Source organism: Entelurus aequoreus, linkage group LG20 (genome assembly GCF_033978785.1).
Source record: "Entelurus aequoreus isolate RoL-2023_Sb linkage group LG20, RoL_Eaeq_v1.1, whole genome shotgun sequence".
In the NCBI taxonomy this organism is placed as follows: domain Eukaryota; kingdom Metazoa; phylum Chordata; class Actinopteri; order Syngnathiformes; family Syngnathidae; genus Entelurus; species Entelurus aequoreus.
Window position 1 is genome coordinate 25831177 of NC_084750.1, and position 27449 is coordinate 25858625.

General features: G+C 47.2%; 3 protein-coding genes across 6 annotated transcripts in view; 2 read left to right on the top strand and 1 right to left on the bottom strand.

Moving 5' to 3' along the window:
• LOC133636099 (zinc finger protein 436-like) lies at positions 1-4473 on the top strand. Of its 4 annotated transcripts, none has more exons than XM_062029762.1 (7): positions 1-194; positions 1001-1059; positions 1141-1778; positions 1851-1905; positions 1970-2352; positions 2420-2537; positions 3836-4473. In XM_062029762.1, the coding sequence occupies exons 1-7, from the start codon at positions 118-120 to the stop codon at positions 4414-4416; spliced, it is 1911 nt and encodes a 636-aa protein (XP_061885746.1). In that variant the 5' UTR covers positions 1-117; the 3' UTR covers positions 4417-4473. The 4 variants fall into 4 exon arrangements, with proteins under 4 accessions (XP_061885746.1, XP_061885747.1, XP_061885748.1 ...); XM_062029763.1 differs by having other exon boundaries at positions 6-194; positions 3839-4473; XM_062029764.1 differs by having other exon boundaries at positions 17-194; positions 1014-1059.
• tmem116 (transmembrane protein 116) overlaps positions 4439-27449 on the top strand; it is a 25491-nt gene continuing 2480 nt past the window's right edge. The window contains 11 exon segments of the mRNA XM_062029766.1: positions 4439-4653; positions 4715-4761; positions 4819-4885; positions 4963-5082; positions 5169-5273; positions 7992-8029; positions 8101-8368; positions 11090-11234; positions 11304-11371; positions 11444-11740; positions 22998-23541. Coding sequence (XP_061885750.1) covers positions 4600-4653; positions 4715-4761; positions 4819-4885; positions 4963-5082; positions 5169-5273; positions 7992-8029; positions 8101-8368; positions 11090-11234; positions 11304-11371; positions 11444-11593 — 1062 coding nt within the window. The 5' untranslated portion in view covers positions 4439-4599 and the 3' untranslated portion in view covers positions 11594-11740; positions 22998-23541.
• Positions 13335-23553, bottom strand: LOC133636098 (gamma-aminobutyric acid type B receptor subunit 2-like). The gene is made up of 15 exons (XM_062029761.1): positions 23305-23553; positions 23055-23192; positions 22819-22968; positions 22649-22750; positions 19051-19122; positions 18467-18649; positions 18196-18405; positions 18066-18126; positions 17917-17997; positions 17598-17845; positions 15284-15490; positions 15079-15189; positions 14678-14986; positions 14440-14615; positions 13335-14361 (listed from the first exon to the last, which is right to left on the bottom strand). Exons 1-15 carry the CDS (start codon positions 23515-23517, stop codon positions 14220-14222), a joined length of 2403 nt encoding a protein of 800 aa, XP_061885745.1. The 5' UTR covers positions 23518-23553; the 3' UTR covers positions 13335-14219.

A 27449-nucleotide genomic window follows, 5' to 3' on the forward strand; every position in this document is an offset into this window, starting at 1 on the left:
AAACGCCATACCGGAAGGGGACGCTAATGCACCAGTTGTGATGGATGCCTACTGCCGCAACACCGAGGAAGAAGAGCTCACTTTAATGCTGCAAACTGTGGTGTCTTGCGCCCCCCAATGTCGGAATCAAGAACAACCAACAACAAAATAACTCGGGCAAGAAGAAACATATGCACCACTGCGACAGTCTTTTGGTACAGTACTTGAAGCTTTAAATACCCCTAAATGACATACAAGTTGCAAGCGGGGAGTTGATTGCATATCTTTAAAATATTCAGGCAAGTTCTTTAAAATTGCTCTTTAAAGTGTTGGTGGTGACGTGCTAGCAGACGACAGGCCAACGTTCGCGTTCAGGGTAGTTTTTCCTGGCAAATATGATAAATGTTTCACAGAAGTGCTCATTACTGAGTTGAATGACCGTTACGTTTTGTGGACTAAAAATTAAACGTGTCGTGGCGCGTTTAGCCTGACTAGCTTGTGTTTGATTAGCAGCGCTGCTAGCTTATGTTAGCTAATTTCTGCTGTCTCTGGTTGTTTTTTTATCGCTTTAACATCTTTTTTATGCGTTAAAAGTGTCTTTATCACAAATAGAACTATGGTCTTCATTATGTGTTCAGCAAATAATACATTTTAGCTTGCGTTCGTCGCTTTTACTTTTAGCTAGTGCTATCTAACTTTACAGGAAATTGAATGAACCTCTTTCAAAGTGCACTTTTTGTAAACTTTCGTGTTTTTGTCTCCGACTAAGGGTACGTTAGCATTAATATAGCCGAATGTGTATGCTAAGTTTTGCTAACGCACGACCCCGAAGGGAATAAGCGGTAGGAAATGGATAGATGGACGTTACTTTGTGACACAAGACAATCGATGTTTGTGTCCAAAATAATGACTTCCGGTCCTGTTTGTTGGTCAAATACATTATTCTTAATACGTTTGTATGGTTATGTCAATATTGTTGACAAGTTTATATGGTGATATTTCAACTTGTGCTTGATTTTAGTGTTTCATGGCAGGAAGAGGAGATGAATGACGTCAAAATAGAACAAAATGCTACTGAAGGTTAGGCTTTTATTGTGAAATGCCACTGTCTGTGATTTAAAGGTGATGTCACCGCAGCGTCTTGTGCTTCACTCCCTGCAGGAGATGAGCCGCCGCTGCCCAAGGCAAGCGTGGGGGCGTCCAAGCGGCGCCACCGCTGTTCGCTGTGCGACCGAGACTTCTCGTGTCCGTCCCGCCTGTCCGACCACATGGCGGCGCACGCCGGTGAGAAGCCGCACGCGTGTCCCGTGTGCGGCAAGCGCTTTAGCAAGAAGGTCAACGTGAAGGCCCACCAGCGGGTACACACGGGCGAGAAGCCGTACTCGTGCCCCGACTGCGGCGTCAGCTACTCGCAGCCGGGCTGCCTGCGCCGCCATCGCCTGCGCCACGCCCCGGAGAAGCAGCACCTCTGCGGGGTGTGTGGGCGGGGCTTCCTGCAGCGCCGCTACCTGCTGCAGCACCAGCGCTCGCACACGGGCGAGCGACCCTTCGCCTGCCCACTCTGCCCCAAGCGCTTCGCCTCCGCTGGCGGCCTGTCGGAACACCGCCACTCGCATGCGGCGGACGCTCGTTACTCGTGCCACTTGTGCCGCAAGGTGTTCTCCACGGCGTCGGCCTTCCGCGACCACGCCACACTTCACACGGGCCGCAAGTCACACCCCTGCTCGCTGTGCAGCAGGAGCTTCAACAGACCCGGCCTGCTCAGGAAGCACCTGCTCAAACACCTGCCGCTCGCCGTGGTGCGTCATACCCATCATGTCGGCCATGTTGCCTCTCTCTGACTCTGTCTTCTAAATCTTGTCACATGATAGCCGGCTGACGGCGGCGAGGAAGTGGAGCTCTCGCAGGAACCGCCTTCGTTGCCAGGTGAGCTAACCACGCGGCCCGTCGAGGCGGCGGGTTGTTGAAGTGTACTTCCTGTTTGCGACAGGAAGCGGGAAGAAGAGGAGGAAGATGCTCCACGTGTGTGACGTGTGTGGGCGGAGCTTCACCAGACCCTACAAGCTGAAGGAGCACCTGGAGGTTCACGGCGCCCAGAAGCTGCACGACTGCTCGCACTGCGGGAAGTCGTTCGCCAACGCCACCAACCTGAAAGCTCACCAGAAGATCCACACGCTTGACAGGCCGCACTCCTGCAGCGTCTGCTCCAAGCGCTTCCTGCGGCCTTACGAGCTGCGCAAGCACCTGAGGATCCATGTCCGTCGCAGCCTGTTGGACGCCGCCGCCGCAAGCTCCGCCCCCAAACAGCCTGATAGTCCAGCAGGTGTGCCGGTAGAGACGGCGTCACTTCCTGCGGAAGACCTGCAGCGCCAGGTAGCTTTGATGTCTTAACATTCCCATGACAACTGACCTGTTTAATGATGTCATCGCTGTCCGCCAGCATCTGCCTGGTAACCATAGCAACGAGGATGCTGTGAAGGAGGACGACGACGAAGGACGTGTTAGCGGTCTGATTAATTCTGATGGTGAAGAAGAAGACTGGAGCTCCGCTGTGACACGTATGTTGGACGCTTGTCCTTCATGTCCTCATGTCCCCCACGTCCCTCATGTCTCTCATGTCCCCCACGTGCTCATGTCCCCCACATCTCGTCATGTCCCTCACGTCGTCTTGTCCCTCATGTCCCCCCGCCCCATCTGGTCATGTCCCCCCCATATCGTCATGTCCCTTATCTCCCACATCTCCTCATGTCCTGCATCTCGTCATGTGCCTCACGTAGTCATGTGACTAGCATATGGTCGTGTCCCCCCCATATGGTCATGTCCCCCCCATATGGTCATGTCCCCCACATCTCGTCATGTCCCACATCTCAACATGTGCCTTTCGTTGTCATGTCCCCCGCATCTGGTCATGTCCCCCCCCCCATATCGTCATGTCCCCCTCATCTCCCGCATCTCCTCATGTCCCCCACATCTCATGTCCCCCGCATCTCCTCATGTCCCCCCCATATCGTCATGTCCCCCTCATCTCCCACATCTCGTCATGTCCCCCACATCTCCTCATGTTCTTCCTGCCCCTCATGTCTCTCATCTCGTCATGTCCCTTATCTCCCACATCTCCTCATGACCTACATCTGGTCATGTGCCTCACGTTGTCATGTGACTAGCATCTGGTCATGTCCCCCCCATATCGTCATGTCCCCCACATCTCGGCATGTCCCACATCTCATGTCCTGCAGCTCAACATGTCCCCCGCATCTCGTCATGTGCCCCGCATCTCGTCATGTGCCCCGCATCTCGTCATGTCCCCCGCATCTCGTCATGTCCCCCACATCTGGTCATGTCCCCCTCATCTCCCGCATCTCATGTCCCCCACATATCGTCATGTCCCCCCCATATCGTCATGTCCCCCCCATCTCCCACATATCGTCATGTCCCCCACATCTCGGCATGTCCCACATCTCATGTCCTGCAGCTCAACATGTCCCCCGCATCTCGTCATGTCCCCCGCATCTCGTCATGTCCCCCGCATCTCGTCATGTCCCCCGCATCTCGTCATGTCCCCCACATCTGGTCATGTCCCCCTCATCTCCCGCATCTCATGTCCCCCACATATCGTCATGTCCCCCCCATATCGTCATGTCCCCCCCATCTCCCACATCTCGTGATGTCCCCCACATCTCGTCATGTTCTTCCTGCCCTTCATGTCTCTCATCTCGTCATGTCTCATCTCTTCATGTCTCCCACATCTTCACGTCCCTCATGTTCTTACTGCCCATCATGGCCCTCACGTCATGTGTCTCACGTTCTTGGTCTTGGCGTGCCTCAAGTCCTCACGCGTGCCTTCCCTCCCTCCCAGCAGAGGGCGGCGCAGAGGTGCAGTCAGACGAGGACAAGCGCAGGCACGTCTGCCCTGTCTGCGCTCGCGACTGCTTCAAGGCGTCGGCGCTGCTTAAGCACCTGCGCGTTCACTCGGGCGAGCGTCCCTTCCAGTGCGTCACCTGCAAGAAGAGCTTCACGCAGCAGGTGCACCTCAAGGAGCACCGGCGGATCCACACGGGCGAGAAGCCGTTCTCGTGCGAGCAGTGCGACAAGAGCTTCACCTTCTCCAGCGCTCTGCGCCGCCACCAGCGGCTGCACGCTGACACGCGACCGTACGCATGCAGCGATTGCCCCAAGACCTTCAAGCAGCCCAGCGCGCTCAAGAGCCACCAGCTCGTCCACTCGGACGTGCGCCATAAGTGTCCCGTGTGCAACAAGAGCTTCAGCCGCACGCTGGAACTCCGCTACCACGTGGACGTGCACGCTGCCGGCCGCCCGTACATGTGCCGCGTCTGCATGAAGGACCTGAGCGGCGCCCGAGCTTTCCGCAAGCACATGAAGCGGCACCAGGCCGCCAGCTCGCCACCTCAGACGAGCACTTCCACTTCGCTAGGCTAACCAAATTATGATGTTGTCATAGCAACAGCACCACACAAATAAAACACTTGCTCAGCACAGTTTGTCCCTTCATTCTGCTTGCAACTTTGCCCTCTGAGGGGCGCTGTGGGGCTGTCTCCTGGTGGGCGGGGCCTGTGTGTATAAAAGCGCAGGGAACACATGCTGATCCACAAGTGACCTGACATGGATCAAATGCTCTCATACCAGAACTCCACTGGACCACATGACTGGACCCAGGTCAGTATGTAGTGTCTGCAAGCTTTTATTGTGGTTCTGATCCACATCGGTTTCTCTACAGATCCAGGAAGTGGTCCAGTGGGCCCAGATGCTCATGGCTCTGCTCAGGTGAGCGCACGCTCTGATTGGTTCTGACAATTTTGGTTCTAACCGTGGCTGTTACAGTGCGCTAGGCTCCGCCTCCATCATCGCCTGCATGGCGTCACAGCGACCAGACGGGAGCACCGCTGAGGTGAGTTCCTGTGCCTGATCCAAAACCACGTGATCGTCCTAGAACTTGACTAGCGCACCTGACGTGCACACTTGCAGCTGCAGGCGCCGCTGCTGCTTGCTGCCTCCGACCTGCTGCTCGCCCTCTGCTGGCTGCTAGGGGGCGCCCTGGGGTCTCAGCGCTGCCTCGTCCGGGACCACCTGCACATGGCCCGGCAGGTCAGGACCCAGAATGTTCCCACAGGCGGATGACCTAATTGTTTTGTTGTGCATGTGACTGTGTGTGCGTGTGGTTTGTGTGTCAGGTTGTGTGCATGGCGTCCTTCTTCTACACTCTTAACTACGTGTGGAGCGTCTACGCCAACCTGCGCCTCAGGTTCTCCTTCGGCCCACAGCAACACCTTGGACAGGTACAACTCACATGTATAGAGCATGTATCCAATTCAGGGGTGTCCCAAAAAACATTTTTACGGCCCGTGGAACATTCTAAAAATTATATTTAAAAAGAAAAAAACTCATTAAAAAAAAGTGGGGATAAAAGAAAAAAACGTATGACAAAGTTGCACTGTTGAGTCTAATAACACAAAGCTGCCATGCAGACTGTTTTTTTTTCTTTAAAACTGTCATTACTCAAAGAAAGTATGAATCAATATCAATGTTACCTATTCAAGGCCTCAATTACTTCACATCAAATATTCCACTTTAACATATTTTGTCTATTTGCCATTTAAAAAAACGAAAGTCTTCTATGACAAAAGGCATAAAACAATAAAAAAAAAAAAAACGTGAAACAATTATAAAAACTCAATCGCCGGTTAGATCTGAAGTCAAATTTAAAGAGTTTGAATGGGAACTTTTTGCGTCCCCAAGAATTTTAATAAGATTTAAAAAAAAAAAAAGTTTATATTATTGCTCAAAAAATAATAATGGATTAAAATCGATATTATGGATTATTGCTTTATTGAAGGCTTCAATTACTTTACAATAAACGTTGCACTTTGAAATAATTTTGAAATATTGCAGTTATTGTGTTTGACATATAAAAATGTTCTATGACAAAGGGCTTTAAACATGAACAAATAACACAAACTCATCGACAAATAGATCTGAAGTTAAAGTTAAAAAAAAAAAAAAGCTTATGACTAAATTTCAACAATTTTTTGAATGGGACCCTTGTGGGTCCCCATAAATTTAAATATGTTTTATCCATTTAAAATTGTTGAAAAAATAATAATGGATTAAAATTGATGTTATGAATTATTGATACATTTAAGGCAATTACTTCATATCAAATATTCAATTTATTTATTTTTTGGGGAAGGGGGTTGCATATTTTGCCACATTATTTTTTGCACATTACAATTTGTTTTTAACTTCAACAGATATATCTGAAGTTGATCTAGAGTTTTTAATTTTGAATAAAAACTAATGTACAAAACCCAAAACCAGTGAAGTTGGCACGTTGTGTAATTCTAAATAAAAACAGAATACAATATTTGCAAATCCTTTTCAACTTATATCCAATTGAATAGACTGCAAAGACAATATATTTAATGTGTTTTTTTCAAATAATCATTAACTTAAAGTTTAATGGCAGCAACACATTGCAAAAAAAGTTGGCACAGGGTAATTTTTACCACTGTGTTACATGGCCTTTCCTTTTAACAACACTCAGTAAACATTTGGGAACTGAGGAGACCAATTTTTGAAACTTTTCGGGGGAAATTATTTCCCATTCTTGCTTGAAGTACAGCTTAAGTTTTACGCTTTATATTGCGCCACACATTTTCAATGGGAGACAGGTCTGGACTACAGGCAGGCCAGGCTAGTACCCGCACTCTTTTACTATGAAGCCACGCTGTTGTAACACGTGGCTTGGCATTGTCTTGCTGAAATAAGCAGGGGCATCCATGATAACGTTGCTTGGATAGCAACATATGTTGCTCCAAAACCTGTATGTACCTTTCAGCATTAATGGTGCCTTCACAGATGTGTAAGTTACCCATGCCTTGGACACTAATACACCCCCATACCATCACAGAGGCTGGCTTTTCAACTTTGCGCCTATAACAGTCCGGATGGTTCTTTTCCTCTTTGGTCCGGAGGACACGACGTCCACAGTTTCCAAAAACAATTTGAAATGTGGACCTGTCAGACCACAGAACACTTTTCCACTTTACATCTGTCCATCTTAGACGAGCTCAGGCCCAGCGAAGCCGGCGGCTCTTTTGGGTGTTGTTGTTATGTGGCTTTGGCATAGCATAGAGTTTTAACTTGCACTTACAGATGTAGTGACGAACTGTAGTTACTGACAGTGGTTTTCTGAAGTGTTCCTGAGCCCATGTGGGGATATCCTTTACACACTGATGTCGCTTTTTGATGCAGTACCGCCTGAGGGATCGAAGGTCCGTAATATCGCTTACATGCAGTGATTTCTCCAGATTCTTTGAACCTTATGATGATATTAGACTGTAGATGGTGAAATCCCTATATTCCTTGCAATAGCTGGTTGAGAAATGTTGTTCTTAAACTGTTCGACATATTGCTTAGGCATTTGTTCACAAAGTGGTGACCCTCACCCCATCTTTGTTTGTGAATGACTGAGCATTTCATGGAAGCTGCTTTTATACCCAATCATGGCACCCACCTGTTCCCAATTAGCCTGTTCACCTGTGGGATGTTCCAAATAAGTGTTTGATGAGCATTCCTCAACTTCCTCAGTCTTTTTTGCCACTTGTGCCAGCTTTTTTGAAACATGTTGCAGGCATCAAATTCGAAATGAGCTAATATTTGCACAAAAAAAAACAAGTTTCTCAGTTGGAACATTAAATATATTGTCTTTGCAGTCTATTCAATTGAATATAGGTTGAAAATGATTAGCAAATCATTGTATTGTGATTTTATTTACGATTTACACAACCGTTCTGGGTTCCAAGGACCAAACTTGAGGGGAGCCCTAAAGGTTAAAAAAAAGTGTATATTTCGTATTGGTTTTGAAAATGAGAAATATCAAAATGGCCCCCACCTGTGTTAATGTGTCAGTGTGCGGCCCTCGGAGGGAACAGTTCTTTATGTGGATGTCTGTAAAGTTCTGCATCATGATGGTGATATTTTCCTCGTTTTCCAAGAGAGTCCCGGCCGCCAAGATGACGGCACTGCTTTGTGGGTGAGTGCGAGCCGCCTAGCGTGTTGTCACAGGAAGTGCGTTGAAGGCGAATGATGCACGTGTGTCACCAGCGTGCTTCCGGTGATCCTGATGGCGCCCGTGTTCATCCGAGGAAGCGTGGGCCGGTGCGCCGCCAACTGCAGCGACTTGTACAGGTGAGACGTCTGCAGTCAAATCAGCGGCGGCATGTTGCTAACATTTGATTGCCCCGGACGAACACAGGGGCCGCTGATGCTTCCTGTCGCCGCTTGGCAGCCGGTCAGAGCCTGCCTCGTGCTGCGCGTCTACTCCGGCGCCATCTTCCTCGCCGCGTTCTTCCTTACGTTGGTTGGCACGATGGTGAGTTGTGCACGCCAACTTTCACACTCGCGCGTAGCGTGCCTCTGTCAGGTTCAGACACTGATGACATCTATTAAACAGACAAGAAGCAAGGAATCATGCGGGGACAAGAGTTCAATTTAGCTCATGAGAAGAATGCATGGAGCTGCACACTTAGTCACAGTCTCGCCCTACGCTCTAAGGCAGTGGTCCCCAACCACTGGGCCGCGGCCCGGTACCGGTCCGTGGATCAACATAAAAAACACAAGATACACTTACAATTAGTGCACCAACCCAAAAAACTTCCCTCCCCCATTTACACTCATTCGCACAAAAGGGTTGTTTCCTTCTGTTATTAATATTTCTGGTTCGTACATTATATATCAATATAGATCAATACAGTCTGCAAGGATACAGTCCGTAAGCACACATGATTGTGTCTTTTTATGACAAAAACAAATAAAATAAAAATTACCATCAACATCACTGAGGCCGCCTCTAAAAGGAGTGGTCACACATATCATGCAAAGCAGCTCCAGTACGCACAATACGTAACGGAATGTGCTGGGGCCTTGTGATTTCGCCTTGTCTCTGCTTTGTCTGCGTGCTGTCGTCTTATCTTCTTTGCGGTCCTTGAAGTCCTTGGCTGTTAGCGGGCTAAAACAAAGATAACATCTGCGGCTGAGGCCACCCCTCAGACAAGAAGTTTTGTCCTTGCACAGATAGAAAAAAGTACAGCTTGAGCACAATAGCTAATAACAATAGCAACAGACTTTAAGCATACTAAAGTTGTGTGATAACTTACACATAATTATTCTAACAGCCTCGCTTGCACATAGAATGCCTCGTTAAGACATAGCATGCCTTGCTAGTATGTCGCACACCCCGCTTACACATAGCGTGCTTTTACACATCAGGCTAACAGGTAGCACGCCCTGTTAACAAGTCACGCTAACACGTTGCGCTCACTCGTAGCATGCCTCGCTTACACACAGAACGCCTCGCGAAGACATAGCATGGTTTGTAAAAATGTAGCGTGCCTTGTTAACACATAGCATGCCTCGCTTACACACAGAACGCCTCGCAAAGACATAGCATGGTTTGTTAAAATGTAGCGTGCCTTGTTAACACATAGCATGCCTCGCTTACTCACAGAACGCCTCGTTAAGACGTAGCATGCTTTAACACGTGGCATGTCTCACTGATGCATCACGCTAACACGTAGCATGCCTTGCTTACACAGAACGTCTCGTTAAGACGCAGCATGCCTCACTTACACATAGAATGCCTCTTTAGCACGTCACATGCCTTGCTAACACGCAGCATGGCTCACTGATGCGTCACGCTAACACGTAGCATGCCTCGCTTACACATTGAATGCCTCGTTAGCATGTAAAATGCCTTTCTAACATGTAACATGCCTTGCTAACACGCAGCAGGTCTCGCTAGTACGTCACAATTATATGTAGCATGTCTCCCTAACACTTAGCATGCTTTGTTAAAATGTCACGCTAACACATAGCATGCCCTGCTTACACCTAAAATGCCTCGTAACGCGTAACATGTCTTGTGAAAATCTAGCATGCCTGTCCAACGTGTAGCATTTCTCACTACCATATCACGCTAACACGTAGCATGCCTTGCTAACACGTAGCATGTTTCGCAAAAATGTAATGCTAACACATAGTATGCCTTGCTTACACCTAAAATGCCTCGTTAACGCGTAACATGTCTTGTTAAAATCGAGCATGCCTGGCCAACGTGTAGCATTTCTCAATAATATATCACGCTAACACGTAGCATGCCTTGCTAACACGTAGCATGTTTTGCAAAAGATTAAGATTAAAGTACCAATGATTGTCACACACACACTAGATGTGGTGAAATTTGTCCTCTGCATTTGTAAATTTAATGCTAACACAAAGTATGCCTTACTTACACATAGAATGCCTCGTTAAGACGTAGCATGCCTTGCTAACATTTCGCACGCCCCACTAACACTGCACGCTAACAAATGGCGTGCTTTGTCAACACATCAGGCTGACACAGCAGGCCTTGCTCACACGTTACGCTCACTCGTAGCATGCCTCGCTGACACATAGGATGCCTGGTAAACAGGTGCCTTGCTAAAATGTAGCATGCCTTTCTAACTTAGACTTAGACAAACTTTAATGATCCACAAGGGAAATTGTTAAATGGTAAATGGGTTATACTTGTATAGCGCTTTTCTACCTTCAAGGTACTCAAAGCGCTTTGACACTATTTCCACATTCACCCATTCACACACACATTCACACACTGATGGCGGGAGCTGCCATGCAAGGCCCTAACCACGACCCATCAGGAGCAAGGGTGAAGTGTCTTGCTCAAGGACACAACGGACGTGACGAGGTTGGTAGAAGGTGGGGATCGAACCAGGAACCCTCAGGTTGCTGGCACAGCCACTCTCCCAACGGCGCCACGCCGTCCCCACGCAGTAGCTCAGTTACAATGATGGAAAGTGTAAGGATGGAAAGGACAATGCAGGTATTAATACACTAAATATAGCGATATAAAATATAACATATATACGTAATATTTACATAATATATGTACAGTATATTATATATATATATATATATATATATATATATATATATATATATAACACGTAGCATGTCTCACGAATACATCACGCTAACACGTAGCATGCCTTGCTAACATGTAGCATGCCTTGCTAACACGTAGCATGTCATGCACCAGATGATCATGGGAAAAGCTCGTCATTTTTACCGGCGAGTCGTGATGTCATATGGTTACCTCGGCAACCAGCAGCGGGCCTCCTTCCGTTCGCTGGACTTTCGGATGCTGGCGTTCCCGCTCGTCTTCGCCCTCTGCTGGGGACCCGGTCAGTTTGTCGTTTTTGTTTATTTTTTGTGTGTTTGTGGGAAAAAAAAAAGCTCATGTGATCTTTCAGAGGCGTGTCTGGTGATGATGTCATTGAGGAACGCGAGCTCGGCCGCTGCGGTCGTCTACGTCATTCAGGTGGGTGATCTGAGGCGTCGCGATTCACCGAAGGGGGCCCGGGGTCAGAGGTCACGTGTGTTTGTGCGTCAGGCCTTCACGTCGCCGTCCCAGGGCGTCGTCCATAGCGTGATGCTGGCGTGCGCCCGCACGCAGAGGAGGGGCCGGCTGGCGTGGCGGGACGCCGACACTCAGACGCCGTTGCTGCGAGCGCAGAAGAGAAACTACCGCACCTGTCTGTGATGTCATCACTTCCACTTTGAGTGGGCAGGGGATGCCCGCTGAAAAAAGGAAGTACGCCGCAGGAAAGGAGAAGTGGACAAAGGTCACATGAGACCGAAATGTTTGGAAAGTTCTAGAAGAACCAGGTGACTCATCACGGTAATAAAGGTAAATCTTATTTTCTTCTGTTGTCATATTTAGTCTGTTATCCCCCCCAACACACACACACACACACACACACACACTTGGAAGGTAAATATTATTTTCTTCTGTTGTCATATTTAGTCTGTTATCCCCCCCAACACACACACACACACACACACACACACTTGGCAACCCCACAAAGAACGTTTTGTTAAACTAGCACAACTACGTCTCCGCAGCGCTTGTTGTCATGGCAACCACAACATTCGTCTGCTCTAATGAGGCGCACTAACACGTGCGCGGCGTCCTACAAACAAACATGGCCGCCCACCGCCGATTGCTCACACGTGCACGAGCGCTGACATGCACTGCTGGTGTTTATTACGTCCTTTTTGTTATCAGCGTGCGCGAATGGAACCACACACACACATTCTTGTATTTGTTACCTTCTTGAGACCTCTGAAAAATGCCTACCTCTTTAGGACCACCCTTTCTAGATATATAAAGATTTGTATTTACAACATTAATAATATATACATACTATGCAAATATAAAAAAGCTTGTTGTGAAAAATGAGTTGGAATTTCATAAGAAAAACTGAACATTTGTGCAATTATATGATAAAAGTTGTAATTTTACTCAATAACAGTTGCAATTTTACAAGAAAAGCTTAAAATTCTGGCAATTTTATGAAAAGAGTTGTGATTTTACTCGACAGAGGTCACACTTTTATAAGAAAACTTTAACATTTTGGCAATATTATAATAATAATCAGAATTTTACCTGGCAAAATTATGACAAAAGTCATGATTTTACTAAAAAAATGTCACTATTTTACAAGAACGACAATAAAAATCTGCAATATTGTGATACAAATCAGAATTTTATGACAAATGTCACAATTTTACATTAAAAAGTAATAATTTTACTAGAAAATATTGCAATATTACAGAAACAAAGAATATGAAAAACTCTTCCCAATTTTATAAGAAAAAAAGTCAACACATTGTGAGAAAAAGACAGCTTTTAATTAAAAAAATATGTTTGTAATTGGTTTTTAATAGGGATGTCCGATATTATCGGCCGATAAATGCTTTAAAATGTATTATCGGAAATTATCGGTATCGGTTTCAAAATTATAGGTTTCAAAAAGTAAAATTTATGACTTTTTAAAACGCGCTGTGGGAGACGGTAGGGAGAAGTACAGAGCGCCAATAAACCTTAAAGGCACTGCCTTTGCGTGCCGGCCCAGTCACATGATATCTTCGGCTTTTCACACACACAAGTGAATGCAAGGCATACTTGGTCAACAGCCATACAGGTCACACTGAGGGTGACTGTATAAACAACTTTAACACTGTTACAAATATGCGCCACACTGGGAACCCACACCAAACAAGAATGACAAACACATTTCGGGAGAACATCCGCACCGTAACACAACATAAACACAACAGAACAAATACCCAGAACCCCTTGCAGCACTAACTCTTCCGAGACGCTACAATATATACCCCCCCCCCATCCCCCAACTCAATCCCGCCCCCCCAAACCCCGCCCACCTCAACCTCCTCATGCTCTCTCAGGGAGAGCATGTCCCAAATTCCAAGCTGCTGTTTTGAGGCATGTTAAAAAAAAGAATGCACTTTGTGACTTCAATAATAAATATGGCAGTGCCATGTTGGCATTTTTTTCCATAACTTGAGTTGATTTATTTTGGAAAACCTTGTTACATTGTTTAATGCATCCAGCGGGGCATCACAACAAAATTAGGCTTAATAATGTGTTAATTCCCCGACTGTATATATCGGTATCGGTTGATATCGGAATCGGTAATTAAGAGTTGGATAATGTCGGAATATCGGATATCGGCAAAAAAGCCATTATCGGACATCTCTAGTTTTTAATCACTATTTACTTCAAGTTATTACAGTTTGTCTCTATATACATATTTATTTTATTTTTTAAATTCATTTTGGCCAAAGGTGGCGCATGCAAGAACACCTGTTATTACATATGTTGGCCAGAGGAGGAGCACCTAAAATTTTTCCACACACTTATTTCATATGTTCACCAGAGGGGGAGCACTTTTAAAACCGACACACAGTCAATTTGAAAAATCCCTCCGAAGTTGATAGATTTCCCCACCACCACCAAATGAGACATTCTCTATTAGATGCAATTGTTTTCCATATTGGGACCATGATTTATGTCCTAACTTGTTCATCATATGGAAGGTACTTTTCCTTGTTGATGTCTCAAGAAGGGTAGAAATTTTTCACGCCCCCCCTGATAATGTTAATTTTTTTAATCTATATATGTCAAGATATAATGACGCCCCGTTCCCCAAGGAGGGCCCTCCCCACTATTTGTCAGGCACTGGCTTAGGTTCACTTCCACCATAGCAACCATTCAAAGCGCCCTCTCGTGGAGGAGTTTTTTATTACATGTTGATGAATAATCCGTCTTGAAATCAGAAGAAATGAGTCAGACAAAGATGTCGTCAGAGCTGCGGCTTCCCGGAAGTGGCGTTGAGCATGTCCCCGCTTCCAAAGTGGGCGGAGCTACTGGCGCTGACGCCGCCAATAACAGACAGGTAGGAGTGATGGAGGATGGGCAGCTGGACGGACAGACGGCGCCGCACGCTGTCGGAGACAAGACAAGACGACGCGTGATGCAATGGGGCCGCTGGGTAATCGACACGTGACAGGAAGTGAACTCACAGGTCAGGAGCGTTGACGTCGGCTGGATTCTCTATGACCTCTGACCCGGCCTCCACCGCCGGACCACTGTTGTCACGCGCGCAGGATTTAAGTGGCGAACAGCCGCCTCTTCCTGTGGCACTCTGAGCAAGCTCCGCCTCCAAAGCGTGGCAGAGTGTGTCAATGCGAGCGTCCAGCTGTGAAGAAAATTACCTATGACAGGTTGGACTTCCTGCGCCTCCTCCATCTTTGTCCTCACCTCAGCCCTTTCCTGTTTCAGCCGTCGGTTGAGCGCCTCTGCGGCCTCGCCCCTTGTAGCTCCTCCCTCTGTGGCCCCGCCCCCTCCGCCGTGCAGCTGGCCGATGCGGACCCCGAACATGGCGGCGAGGACCAGGAGGTCGCAGGCGAGGACCAGAGCGCTGGTCACGCAGAAGTGAAGTGAAGGATTGTGGGCGAGCAGCGGCCAAGCGCACGCCCCCGCCACGCTGACCGCCGCCACCGCCGACATACTGAACGCCAAGCCCGTGCTGCGCCTCCTGATGTTCCACGCCACGAAACATCCCACACCCTGGAAGTGAGCCACACATTTCAAAATAAAAGCACTGGAATTAGCTTCGTGCGGCGTGTCACGTAGCCTGTGGACCGCTGGTGTGCGCCTACCAGCAGCGCTGCTTTGTAAGCGTAGATGAAGGCGGTCCACTCCTCCATGTTGTTGCTGCTGCAGCCATCAGGGGGCGACCACGAGACGAAGTCCAGGGGGGCGGAGTCACCCTGAATAGCCCACAAAGGTTGACCTTGCTAGAACCTTCTAGAACACTGATTCCCTATAGGCTCCTTTAGAGTTTTCTATTAGAACTGGTCTCACCTGCGGCCTGTGCCGCATCACCACCCGCCTGAGAGGGTCCACCATTTGCCAGGTGGTCAAAACAATCACGTCCAGCAGAGCCAAGATGGACGCCACGTAGCACGGCGGCGGCACCACAACACCTCCTGGCGAGAAATGGCGCCATGTTCGGGTGAAGACTGCAGAGAAGCCCAGATTTTGACCCAACGACAAAAGCCATAAACGGACCTGTGATGTCATAGGAAACGTTTGTCACATGTAGCGTGTCACGTGTGTAGTGGGTAGCATGTACTTGTAGCGTGTCACGTGTGTAGCGGGTAACATGTACTTGTAGCGTGTTACGTGTGTAGCGGGTAACATGTTCTGTCACATGTGTAGTGGGTAACATGTACTTGTAGCGTGTCACGTGTGTAGTGGGTAGCATATACTTGTAGCGTGTCACGTGTGTAGCGGGTAACATGTACTTGTAGCGTGTTACGTGTGTAGCGGGTAACATGTTCTGTCACGTGTGTAGTGGGTAACATGTACTTGTAGCGTGTCACGTGTGTAGTGGGTAACATGTATTTGTAGTGTGTCACGTGTGTAGCGGGTAACATGTATTTGTAGCGTGTCACGTGTGTAGCGGGTAACATGTTCTGTCACGTGTGTAGTGGGTAACATGTACTTGTAGCGTGTCACGTGTGTAGTGGGTAACATGTACTTGTAGCGTGTCACGTGTGTAGTGTTACATGTTACATCTACATGTGTAACATGTACTGTGTCACATGTGTAACATATACTGTCTCGTGGGTAGCGTGTTACATGTAGTGCCATGTGTATAGCGTGTTACATGTAGTGTCATGTGTGTGGCATGTAACATGTACTGTCTTGTGTGTAGCTTGTAACATGTAGTGTGTATGTAACATGTACTGTGTCTCGTGTGTAGCGTGTAACAAGTACTGTGTCACGTGGGTATGCCATGAAACGAGTAGTGGCTCACGTGTGTAGCATGTAAGGTGTATTGTATCACGTGTGTAGCATGTAATGTGTACAGCATGTAACTGTTTCATGTGTATAGTATGTTACATGTACTGTCACGTGTAACATGTTCTGTAACGTGTACTGTCTTGTGGGTAGCGTGTTACATGTAGTGTGTCATGTGTATAGCGTGTTACATGTAGTCGTGTGTGTAGCATGTAACATGTACTGTGTAGTGTGTAACATGTAGTGTCTTGTATGCAGCTTGTAACATGTAGTGTGTGTAACATGTAGTGTCTTGTGTGCAGCTTGTAACATGTAGTGTGTGTAACATGTACTGTGACTCGTGTGTAGCGTGTAACATGTAGTGTGTATGTAACATGTACTGTCACCTGTGCATAGCGTGTAACAAGTACTGCGTCACGTGGGTATGCCATGAGACGTGTAGTCGCTCACGTGTGTAGCATGTAAGGTGTATAGCATGTAACAGTGTTTCATGTGTATAGCATGTTATATGTAGTGTGTCACGTGTATAGCATGTTACATGTACTGTGTCTCATTTGTAATGTGTAACATGTACTGTGTCTCGTGTGTAGCATGCAACATGTACTGTGTCACTTGTGTATAGCGTGTAACAAGTACTGTCACGTGGGTATGGCATGAAACGTGTAGTGGGTCACGTGTGTATCATGTAACGTGTGATGTGTCAGATGTGTAGCATGTAATGTGTATAGCATGTAACGTAGTGTTTCATGTGTATAGCATGTACCATGAAGTGTATCGCGTGTACAGCATGTAACACGTAGTGCGTTGTGTGCATTGCATTTAAATGTAAGGTGTATACCATGTAGTGTGTAAGTTGTCTTGTGTACTGCACATACAATTTAGTGTCGTGTATAGTGTGTAACATGTAGTGTTAGGTATATAGCATGTAGTTTGCACGGTGTATAGCATGTAACATGTAGTGTGTCATGTGTTTAGCATGTAACGTGTCGTGTTACATGTAGTGTGTAAGGTGTGTAGCATAAGGTGTGCAGCATGTAACATGTAGTTTGTGTATTGTACGTAACACAGCGTGCACGGCGTAGTGTACGAAAGCCTGCATAACATGTAACGTGTGTAAGGGGTGTAGTATGTCGTGTGAACGTGCATACATGATTCCCGGGCATGGCCAACACTGCTGCTCACTGCTCCCCTCACCTCCCAGGGGGTGATCAAGGGTGATGGGTCAAATGCAGAGAATAATTTCACCACACCTAGTGTGTGTGTGTGTGTGTGTGTGAGACAATCATTGGTAATGGAGAATGATGTACTGTGTAAGTTGTTTAGCGTGTAACGTAGCGTGTGGCCTTTTAAAAACAAAAATGGCCGTGCTGACCGAGCAGAGAAGGTTGAGCGTCGATCGGGGTAGCGAGTTGTCATCAGGGCAGGCGGCCATGACGGAGGAGGCAGAGAGAAGGACGGCCAGCAGCAGCAGTGCATCGTGGGTAGCGGATGCGTGGCGCTTGATGGTGATGATGCACAGGGCGGTCAAAGAAAGGGCGGCGGTTACCGCGGCGACCGCCGCCACCATTCTGAGGAGGAGGACGTTGGCGTGATGTCGCTCCTCATGCATCGGAGTCGGGTCTGTGGGCGGGGCACAACATGCTTGGTGTCAAGGCGGCCATCTTTGCATGGCAGCTTCTAAACCACGTGACCTTTGAACTTTACGAGATGCTCAGCCAGTCGCAGGTGCTGCGTGTCGCTGAGGAACTCTCCCACCATCACCACGTCTTCGCCTGCGAGCGCGCACACGCGGTCATGTCAACGTGCACACACACACACACACACACACACCTGCACACACCTTGAGACTGAAGGACTGTGATGGCCGTCACTCGGTCGCCATCTTGGAAGGAAACTGAACCCTGAGAAACACGTGATGTCACCACGGTGACTCCGCCTCCTCGCAGACAGGAAGTGAATGGTGCACTGACCGTCACGCCATCGAAGTGTGTACGCTTGACGGCGTCGTGCAGCGCCCTCGCCACTTCCTCCTCACCGACGCCGGCGTATTTCTCTCGCCGCTTCACCGCTTCCGTCGCCTCGCTCAGAGCGATGGCCGCCACCCACACGGCGTCATAGGCGAAGGCGTGGAGTGGGTTGACCTTTGCCCTCTGCTGGAGGTGGAGAGCCTCTTGGGGTGTCTGCGGACATGTCACCGTCACACGGGATCACACGACGGCAAAAAAAAGACTCACGACGCACCCTTCCAGGAAGTCTTGGCTTGTTGACAACACGTGTTGTCTGCAGCCAGATGGCGCCGTCTGCCACCGCCATCACCTCATTCCACGTGCAGACTGACACCCGCGACCTGGACCTCCATCCTGGTTCTCCTCCTCCTGCGACAACCCACTGATGTCCTGAAGCTGACAGCTTCAGTCTGGAGGCCTCAAAATGTGATGAACACATGATGTGTTATAAACACATGATTTACATGTTATAAACACAGGACATACTATGAACACAAGATGTGCATGTTGTAAACACATGATGAACATACTATAAACAGGTAATGAACCCACGGTGTACATGCTAATCTATAATGAACACATGATGTACATGCTACAAACATGTAATGAACACAGTGTACATGCTATAAACTCAATGAACACATGAACATACTATAAATACGTAATGAACACATAATGTACATGATATAAATATGTAATGAATACACGATTTACACGCTAATAATACGTGATGAACACATGGTGTACATGCTAATAATACATAATGAACACATGATGCACAGGATATAAACACATAATGAACACATGAAGTCAACTTACACAGCAGAAAACCTGAGAGACAGAATCTTCATCAGAAGGCGCGAGGACGACGAAGACGCGCACGTCGCGTTCCTGTTGGAGTGTGAGGAAGCGCGATGTCACGTCATGTCACATGATGCAGCGTGACGTCACGTCATGTCACATGATGCAGCGTGATGTCACGTCATGTCACATGATGCAGCGTGACGTCACGTCCATGTCACATGATGCAGCGTGACGTCACGTCCATGTCACATGATGCAGCGTGACGTCACGTCCATGTCACATGATGCAGCGTGACGTCACGTCCATGTCACATGATGCAGCGTGACGTCACGTCCATGTCACATGATGCAGCGTGACGTCACGTCCATGTCACATGATGCAGCGTGACGTCACGTCCATGTCACATGATGCAGCGTGACGTCACGTCATGTCACATGATGCAGCGTGACGTCACGTCATGTCACATGATGCAGCGTGACGTCACGTCCATGTCACATGATGCAGCGTGACGTCACGTCCATGTCACATGATGCAGCGTGACGTCACGTCCATGTCACATGATGCAGCGTGACGTCACGTCATGTCACATGATGCAGCGTGACGTCACGTCCATGTCACATGATGCAGCGTGACGTCGCGTCATGTCACATGATGCAGCGTGACGTCACGTCCATGTCACATGATGCAGCGTGACGTCACGTCCATGTCACATGATGCAGCGTGACGTCACGTCCATGTCACATGATGCAGCGTGACGTCACGTCATGTCACATGATGCAGCGTGACGTCACGTCCATGTCACATGATGCAGCGTGACGTCGCGTCATGTCACATGATGCAGCGTGACGTCACGTCCATGTCACATGATGCAGCGTGACGTCACGTCCATGTCACATGATGCAGCGTGACGTCACGTCCATGTCACATGATGCAGCGTGACGTCACGTCCATGTCACATGATGCAGCGTGACGTCGCGTCCATGTCACATGATGCAGCGTGACGTCACGTCCATGTCACATGATGCAGCGTGACGTCGCGTCCATGTCACATGATGCAGCGTGACGTCACGTCCATGTCACATGATGCAGCGTGACGTCGCGTCCATGTCACATGATGCAGCGTGACGTCACGTCCATGTCACATGATGCAGCGTGACGTCACGTCCATGTCACATGATGCAGCGTGACGTCACGTCCATGTCACATGATGCAGCGTGACGTCACGTCATGTCACATGATGCAGCGTGACGTCACGTCCATGTCACATGATGCATCGTGACGTCACGTCCATGTCACATGATGCAGCGTGACGTCACGTCGTCACATGATGCAGCGTGACGTCACGTCCATGTCACATGATGCAGCGTGACGTCACGTCATGTCACATGATGCAGCGTGACGTCACGTCCATGTCACATGATGCAGCGTGACGTCACGTCATGTCACATGATGCAGCGTGACGTCACGTCATGTCACATGATGCAGCGTGACGTCACGTCCATGTCACATGATGCAGCGTGACGTCACGTCCATGTCACATGATGCAGCGTGACGTCACGTCCATGTCACATGATGCAGCGTGACGTCACGTCATGTCACATGATGCAGCGTGACGTCACGTCCATGTCACATGATGCAGCGTGACGTCGCGTCATGTCACATGATGCAGCGTGACGTCACGTCCATGTCACATGATGCAGCGTGACGTCACGTCCATGTCACATGATGCAGCGTGACGTCACGTCCATGTCACATGATGCAGCGTGACGTCACGTCATGTCACATGATGCAGCGTGACGTCACGTCCATGTCACATGATGCAGCGTGACGTCGCGTCATGTCACATGATGCAGCGTGACGTCACGTCCATGTCACATGATGCAGCGTGACGTCACGTCCATGTCACATGATGCAGCGTGACGTCACGTCCATGTCACATGATGCAGCGTGACGTCACGTCCATGTCACATGATGCAGCGTGACGTCACGTCCATGTCACATGATGCAGCGTGACGTCACGTCCATGTCACATGATGCAGCGTGACGTCGCGTCCATGTCACATGATGCAGCGTGACGTCGCGTCCATGTCACATGATGCAGCGTGACGTCGCGTCCATGTCACATGATGCAGCGTGACGTCACGTCCATGTCACATGATGCAGCGTGACGTCACGTCCATGTCACATGATGCAGCGTGACGTCACGTCCATGTCACATGATGCAGCGTGACGTCACGTCATGTCACATGATGCAGCGTGACGTCACGTCCATGTCACATGATGCATCGTGACGTCACGTCCATGTCACATGATGCAGCGTGACGTCACGTCGTCACATGATGCAGCGTGACGTCACGTCCATGTCACATGATGCAGCGTGACGTCACGTCATGTCACATGATGCAGCGTGACGTCACGTCCATGTCACATGATGCAGCGTGACGTCACGTCATGTCACATGATGCAGCGTGACGTCGCGTCCATGTCACATGATGCAGCGTGACGTCACGTCATGTCACATGATGCAGCGTGACGTCGCGTCCATGTCACATGATGCAGCGTGACGTCACGTCCATGTCACATGATGCAGCGTGACGTCACGTCATGTCACATGATGCAGCGTGACGTCACGTCCATGTCACATGATGCAGCGTGACGTCACGTCATGTCACATGATGCAGCGTGACGTCACGTCCATGTCACATGATGCATCGTGACGTCACGTCCATGTCACATGATGCAGCGTGACGTCACGTCGTCACATGATGCAGCGTGACGTCACGTCCATGTCACATGATGCAGCGTGACGTCACGTCATGTCACATGATGCAGCGTGACGTCACGTCCATGTCACATGATGCAGCGTGACGTCACGTCATGTCACATGATGCAGCGTGACATCACGTCCATGTCACATGATGCAGCGTGACGTCACGTCCATGTCACATGATGCAGCGTGACGTCGCGTCATGTCACATGATGCAGCGTGACGTCACGTCCATGTCACATGATGCAGCGTGACGTCACGTCCATGTCACATGATGCAGCGTGACGTCACGTCCATGTCACATGATGCAGCGTGACGTCGCGTCCATGTCACATGATGCAGCGTGAGGTTGCGTCATGTCACATGATGCAGCGTGACATCACGTCCATGTCACATGATGCAGCGTGACGTCGCGTCATGTCACATGATGCAGCGTGATGTCGCGTCATGTCACATGATGCAGCGTGACGTCACGTCATGTTACATGATGTAGCGTGATGTCACATGATGCAGCGTGACATCACGTCCATGTCACATGATGCAGCGTGATGTCGCGTCATGTCACATGATGCAGCGTGACGTCACGTCATGTCACATGATGTAGCGTGATGTCGCGTCATGTCACATGATGCAGCGTGACGTCACGTCATGTCACATGATGCAGCGTGATGTCACGTCATGTCACATGATGCAGCGTGATGTCACGTCATGTCACATGATGCAGCGTGATGTCACGTCATGTTACATGATGTAGCGTGATGTCACATGATGCAGCGTGACATCACGTCCATGTCACATGATGCAGCGTGATGTCACATATCAGACAGAATCAGAACAAAGGCGCACCTTCATGTCCATCAAGCCGGTGCAGGCATTGTGGTGGAGCGTCGCCATGGAAACTAGCTCAAGGCGGGCCTTCATCAGCTGTCTGCTCAGATCCTCCGCCATCTGGACGATAGGCACTCAGGTCAAAGGTCACGGGGTCATGAAGGAGGGCAGCAAAAATGGTCACTCACCTCCGAGGACCCTTCCTGCGCGATGATGCCGACACGCGTCCACCCGTAGCGTTGCAGCAGCTTGACGGCGGCCTGATTGACCGCCCGGCGAGAGGGCGCCGTGCTAAACGTGTTCCTGTACCACTTCCTTCCGGGTGCTGAAAAAGATACCTGTGTGTGTGTGTGTGTGTGTGTGTTAGGGTGGGTTTCGAGGAGGAAGTGAGACACGATGTCACCGGATCCGTTTGCGTCGGTACCTGCACCATCCTGAGCGCCGGCAGAGCACGAGCCAATAGTGGCGTGACAGAAGGACACGCCCCTCCAAACAGCAAGCGATACTTAGGCCCCACCCACATGGCATCAAACAAAGCTTTGAGGGCGGCCGAGGCGTCACACTGCATGACAACAACAGCAGAAGCCGTCATGGCGCGTGTTTAGCGTTGACCAACATATCCCATCATGCATCTGGGCTCCTGAGCGGGTCAGCATGACATCATCGGAACCAACCTGCAAGTCCACGTTGTGGAGTTGAAGCTCGTAGTTTCCCAGAGGCGGGGCTTGCTTCTTCAGGTCCCGCAGGGCCTGCTGGACGGTCCCGTTGACCCCGCCCCCGTGACCCGCGGGCCTCATCCACAGGACAGGAAGTGGGTGACGGACGCGGGCCGCCACCGGGCCCAGCAGCAGGAAGTAGAAGAGCAGACAGCGGAGACCAGGCGACATGGCGAACGTGTCCACGCCGTCCCTGTAAGACCCGCGCTAATCTGACCACACCGGATCAAAGGATCAGTCGCCATGGCAACAAGACTGGAGACTTAAAGTCATCGTCGACTATCTGCTGTTGCTATTGATCACTTTACCATGTATTGCTATTATTGATCATTTACTCTAGTCATCACTTGAAGTATTTATCACTTTTATTGATCACTATATAGTATTACTTTTTTGCTCACATTATTATGTATTATGATGACTTGTTTTTATCACAAAAAGTATTTATTATTATTACTATTGATCACACAAAGTATTCATTATTACTTTTTATTGATCACACTACTAGAATTTTATTGATTACTCTAAATATTTATCATTACTTTCATTCATCACTGTAAGTTTTTATTATTGTTACTTTTCAACTACACTGTTATTACTTGTATTGATCACTAAGGACACTTTTATTGATCACACTAAGTTATTGATCACTATATATTATTACTTTTTTCCTCACATTATTACTTGTATTGATCATACAAGTATTTATTATTATTACTATTTATCACACATATTGATTTATTGTGATCAATAAATATTACTTTTATTGATCACACTAAGATATTTATCACTATTTATAATTATTTTTATTGATCAAATTTTATTTTTTTTTACTACTTTTTACACAAAATATTTATTAAGTACTAATGTTCTTATTGCTTACTCTTCACTTATAGACATTTTTAATTATTACTTTTATTGAACACAAAAATTGTCTTTCCATATTTATTGATCACAATATTATATTTAGTGATTACTTTTTAATTATTACTTCCATCGAACCCTAAGTATATATTATTATTACTTTTTCGATCACACTATTATTACTTGTATGGATCCCAAAGTCTTCATTACGGTTATTGATCACACAAAGTTTTTTTTAATCAATATTACTTATAGAGATGTCCGATAATACCGGCCTGCCGATATTATTGGCCGATAAATGCTTTAAAATGTAATATCGGAAATTATCGGTATCTATTTTTTTTTTTTATCGGTATCGGTTTTTGTTTTTTTTGGGTTTTTTTTATTATATCAACATAAAAAACACAAGATACACTTAGAATTAGTGCACCAACCCAAAAAAACTCCCTCCCCCATTTAGACTCATTCACACTCATTCGCACAAAGGGGTTGTTTAAAGTTAAAGTTAGAGTACCAATGATTGTTACTTTCTGTTATTAACATTTCTGGTTCCTACATTATATATCAATATAGATCAATACAGTCTGCAGGGATACAGTCCGTAAGCACACATAATGGTATTTTTTTATGACAAAAAAAATAAATAAATAAAATAAAATACCATTTCAAATGGAATTCCACAAGGTAGCTCAATTAGTCCAATACTGTCTAATATAGTGATATGATAGAGGTAATGGATTATCACTATATGCAGATGATGAAACGAAAGAGAAATGTCAGACAAATTGTCAGATCTATATAGGATTCAATTGATAAAGTGAAAGACTGGTCATATAAGTGGGGTTTTAAAATGTCTGTATGCTAGACATGCTTCATGATTATTACAAAGAAACGCAAGGTCTGTGACGTCAACCGGACAATATATGGACAAAACAATAAGAGAGTTAAAGAATTTAAATATCTTGGACTGTGGTTTGATGAAAGATGTCTCTGAAAGACACATGTCAATAAAATCGAGACAAAGTGCAAGAAGGTACTGAATCTCATGAGGTCAGTCTCAAGCTACAACTGGGGAGCAGATAAACAGTCTTTGTTGGGCCTTTATAGGGCACTGATCAGGGCATGTTTGATCAAAAATTCAAGCAGAAGCTTGTGGATGGCTACCAAAAGCGCCTTAATTGTTGGTCACAAAAAATATTCATGAAGTTTGGTTCTTTTATGAATTTATTATGGGTCTACTGAAAATGTGACCAAATCTGCTGGGTCAAAAGTATCCATACAGCAATGTTAATATTTGGTTACATGTCCCTTGGCGAGTTTCACTGCAATAATGTGCTCCAATCACTCTATCACAAAAAAATAACACTTGTAGAAATTATTGGAAACTCAAGACAGCCATGACATCATGTTCTTAACAAGTGTATTTAAACTTTTGACCACGACTGTATATTCCAGAAGTTGAGGTGTCAATCTGTAAAAGAATCGCTAATAAGCTGTCAGTTTTCACAGCGGAAATGATGGCTATCATACTAGCACTACAACGGGTAGAGGAAATAAAACCGCTGAGAGCAGTCATTTGCTCAGACTCTGCTGCAGCTATGGAAAGTCTAACTGCAAAACAGACTTGTAGAGACGATTTGTTGTTAGATGTGCATGTATTACTTTTTAGAATTCAAAGGACTGGTCTTGTGGTAGAACTATGTTGGATCCCGGCGCACATGGAATATGGGGCAACGAAAGAGCAGATGACATAGACAAGAGAGTACTCAAAATGGCGGACAATAAATCAATTAATTAAAATCCCAGTTGGAAGAGGGGAGGCAAAATCACTAATTAATACAGCAATTACGGAATCCCGGCAAAAACTGTGGGATTCTGGGAGGAAAGGCAGACACTTATACAACATCCAACAATCTATTAAAGGGGAAGAATATAGAGGAAAGTATAGGAGAGAGGAGGTGGTATATACTCGACTTAGGTTAGGACACACTGGACTCAGGGCAACATTATACTTATTAGGCAAAGTGGCAACAGATAAATGTGAGGTATGTGGGGTGGTGGAAAATGTGCAGCATGTGCTGATAGAGTGTAGGAAGTACAGGTTGCAGAGGAAGGCACTAAGGGACACATTGTACACTCTAGGTAGGGGATGCAGTTTAAAGGCAATTCTAGGGAAAGGGGAAAACAATAAAGAATGTAGCAAGGCTCTGATGGGATACGTGCGGTGAGGTTCATGGCTGGTGAGGCACTGACTTCATCACAGTCAGATTTACAAACATATGAACCCTAAAGAGTATCTTATTCACCATTTGATTGGCAGCAGTTACTGGGTTATGTTTAAAAGCTCATACCAGCATTCTTCCCTGCTTGGCACTCAGCATCAAGGGTTGGAATTGGGGGTTAAATCACCAAAAATTATTCCTGGGCGCGGCACCGCTGCTGCCCACTGCTCCCCTCACCTCCCGGGGGGTGAGCAAGGGGATGGGTCAAATGCAGAGGACAAATTTCACCACTCCTAGTGTGTGTGTGACAATCATTGGTACTTTAACTTAACTTTAACTTTACACACACAAACTGTAGCACACAAAAAAGCACATTTAATAAAAAAAACGTTATTACGGTCTTACCTTTACTTATAAATGAAGTCCATGCGCCGCTCCTTTTGAACAAAAGCATCGATAACTTGTTTATAGAAGTCTTCCTTATCTTTCTTCAGTTTTAAAAGTCTCTCTGTCTCGATGGAGATCTTCTTTTAAATATTACCTCCTGCTTCGATTGAAAGTCCAGTTTAGAAAACTGTTTTATTTTAGATATGTAATCCTCCATGTTAAAAGTTTAGGCGAGAGGAAAAAATAAACGATCGCAGCTAACTGTTGCTGCTTGTTGTCACTTCTTCTGCAGCCGAGTAGTCGCAAGAATGATCTCTGGGATCACTACCGCCCTCTACCACCAGGAGGCGGGATTACTGTGAGCCTCAGCCAGTGCGTCTTCGCAGCCGTTTTATAATTGCTCAGCACAAGAAATACGTTACACACATACAGTTGTTGACAAAATACACTGTACATCAGGGGTCACCAACCTTTTTGAAACCAAGAGCTACTTCTTGGGTACTGATTAACGCGAAGGGCTACCAGTTTGATACACTCTTAAATAAATTGCCAGAAATAGCCAATTTGCTCAATTTACCTTTAAAGGCCTACTGAAAGCCACTACTAGCGACCACGCAGTCTGATAGTTTA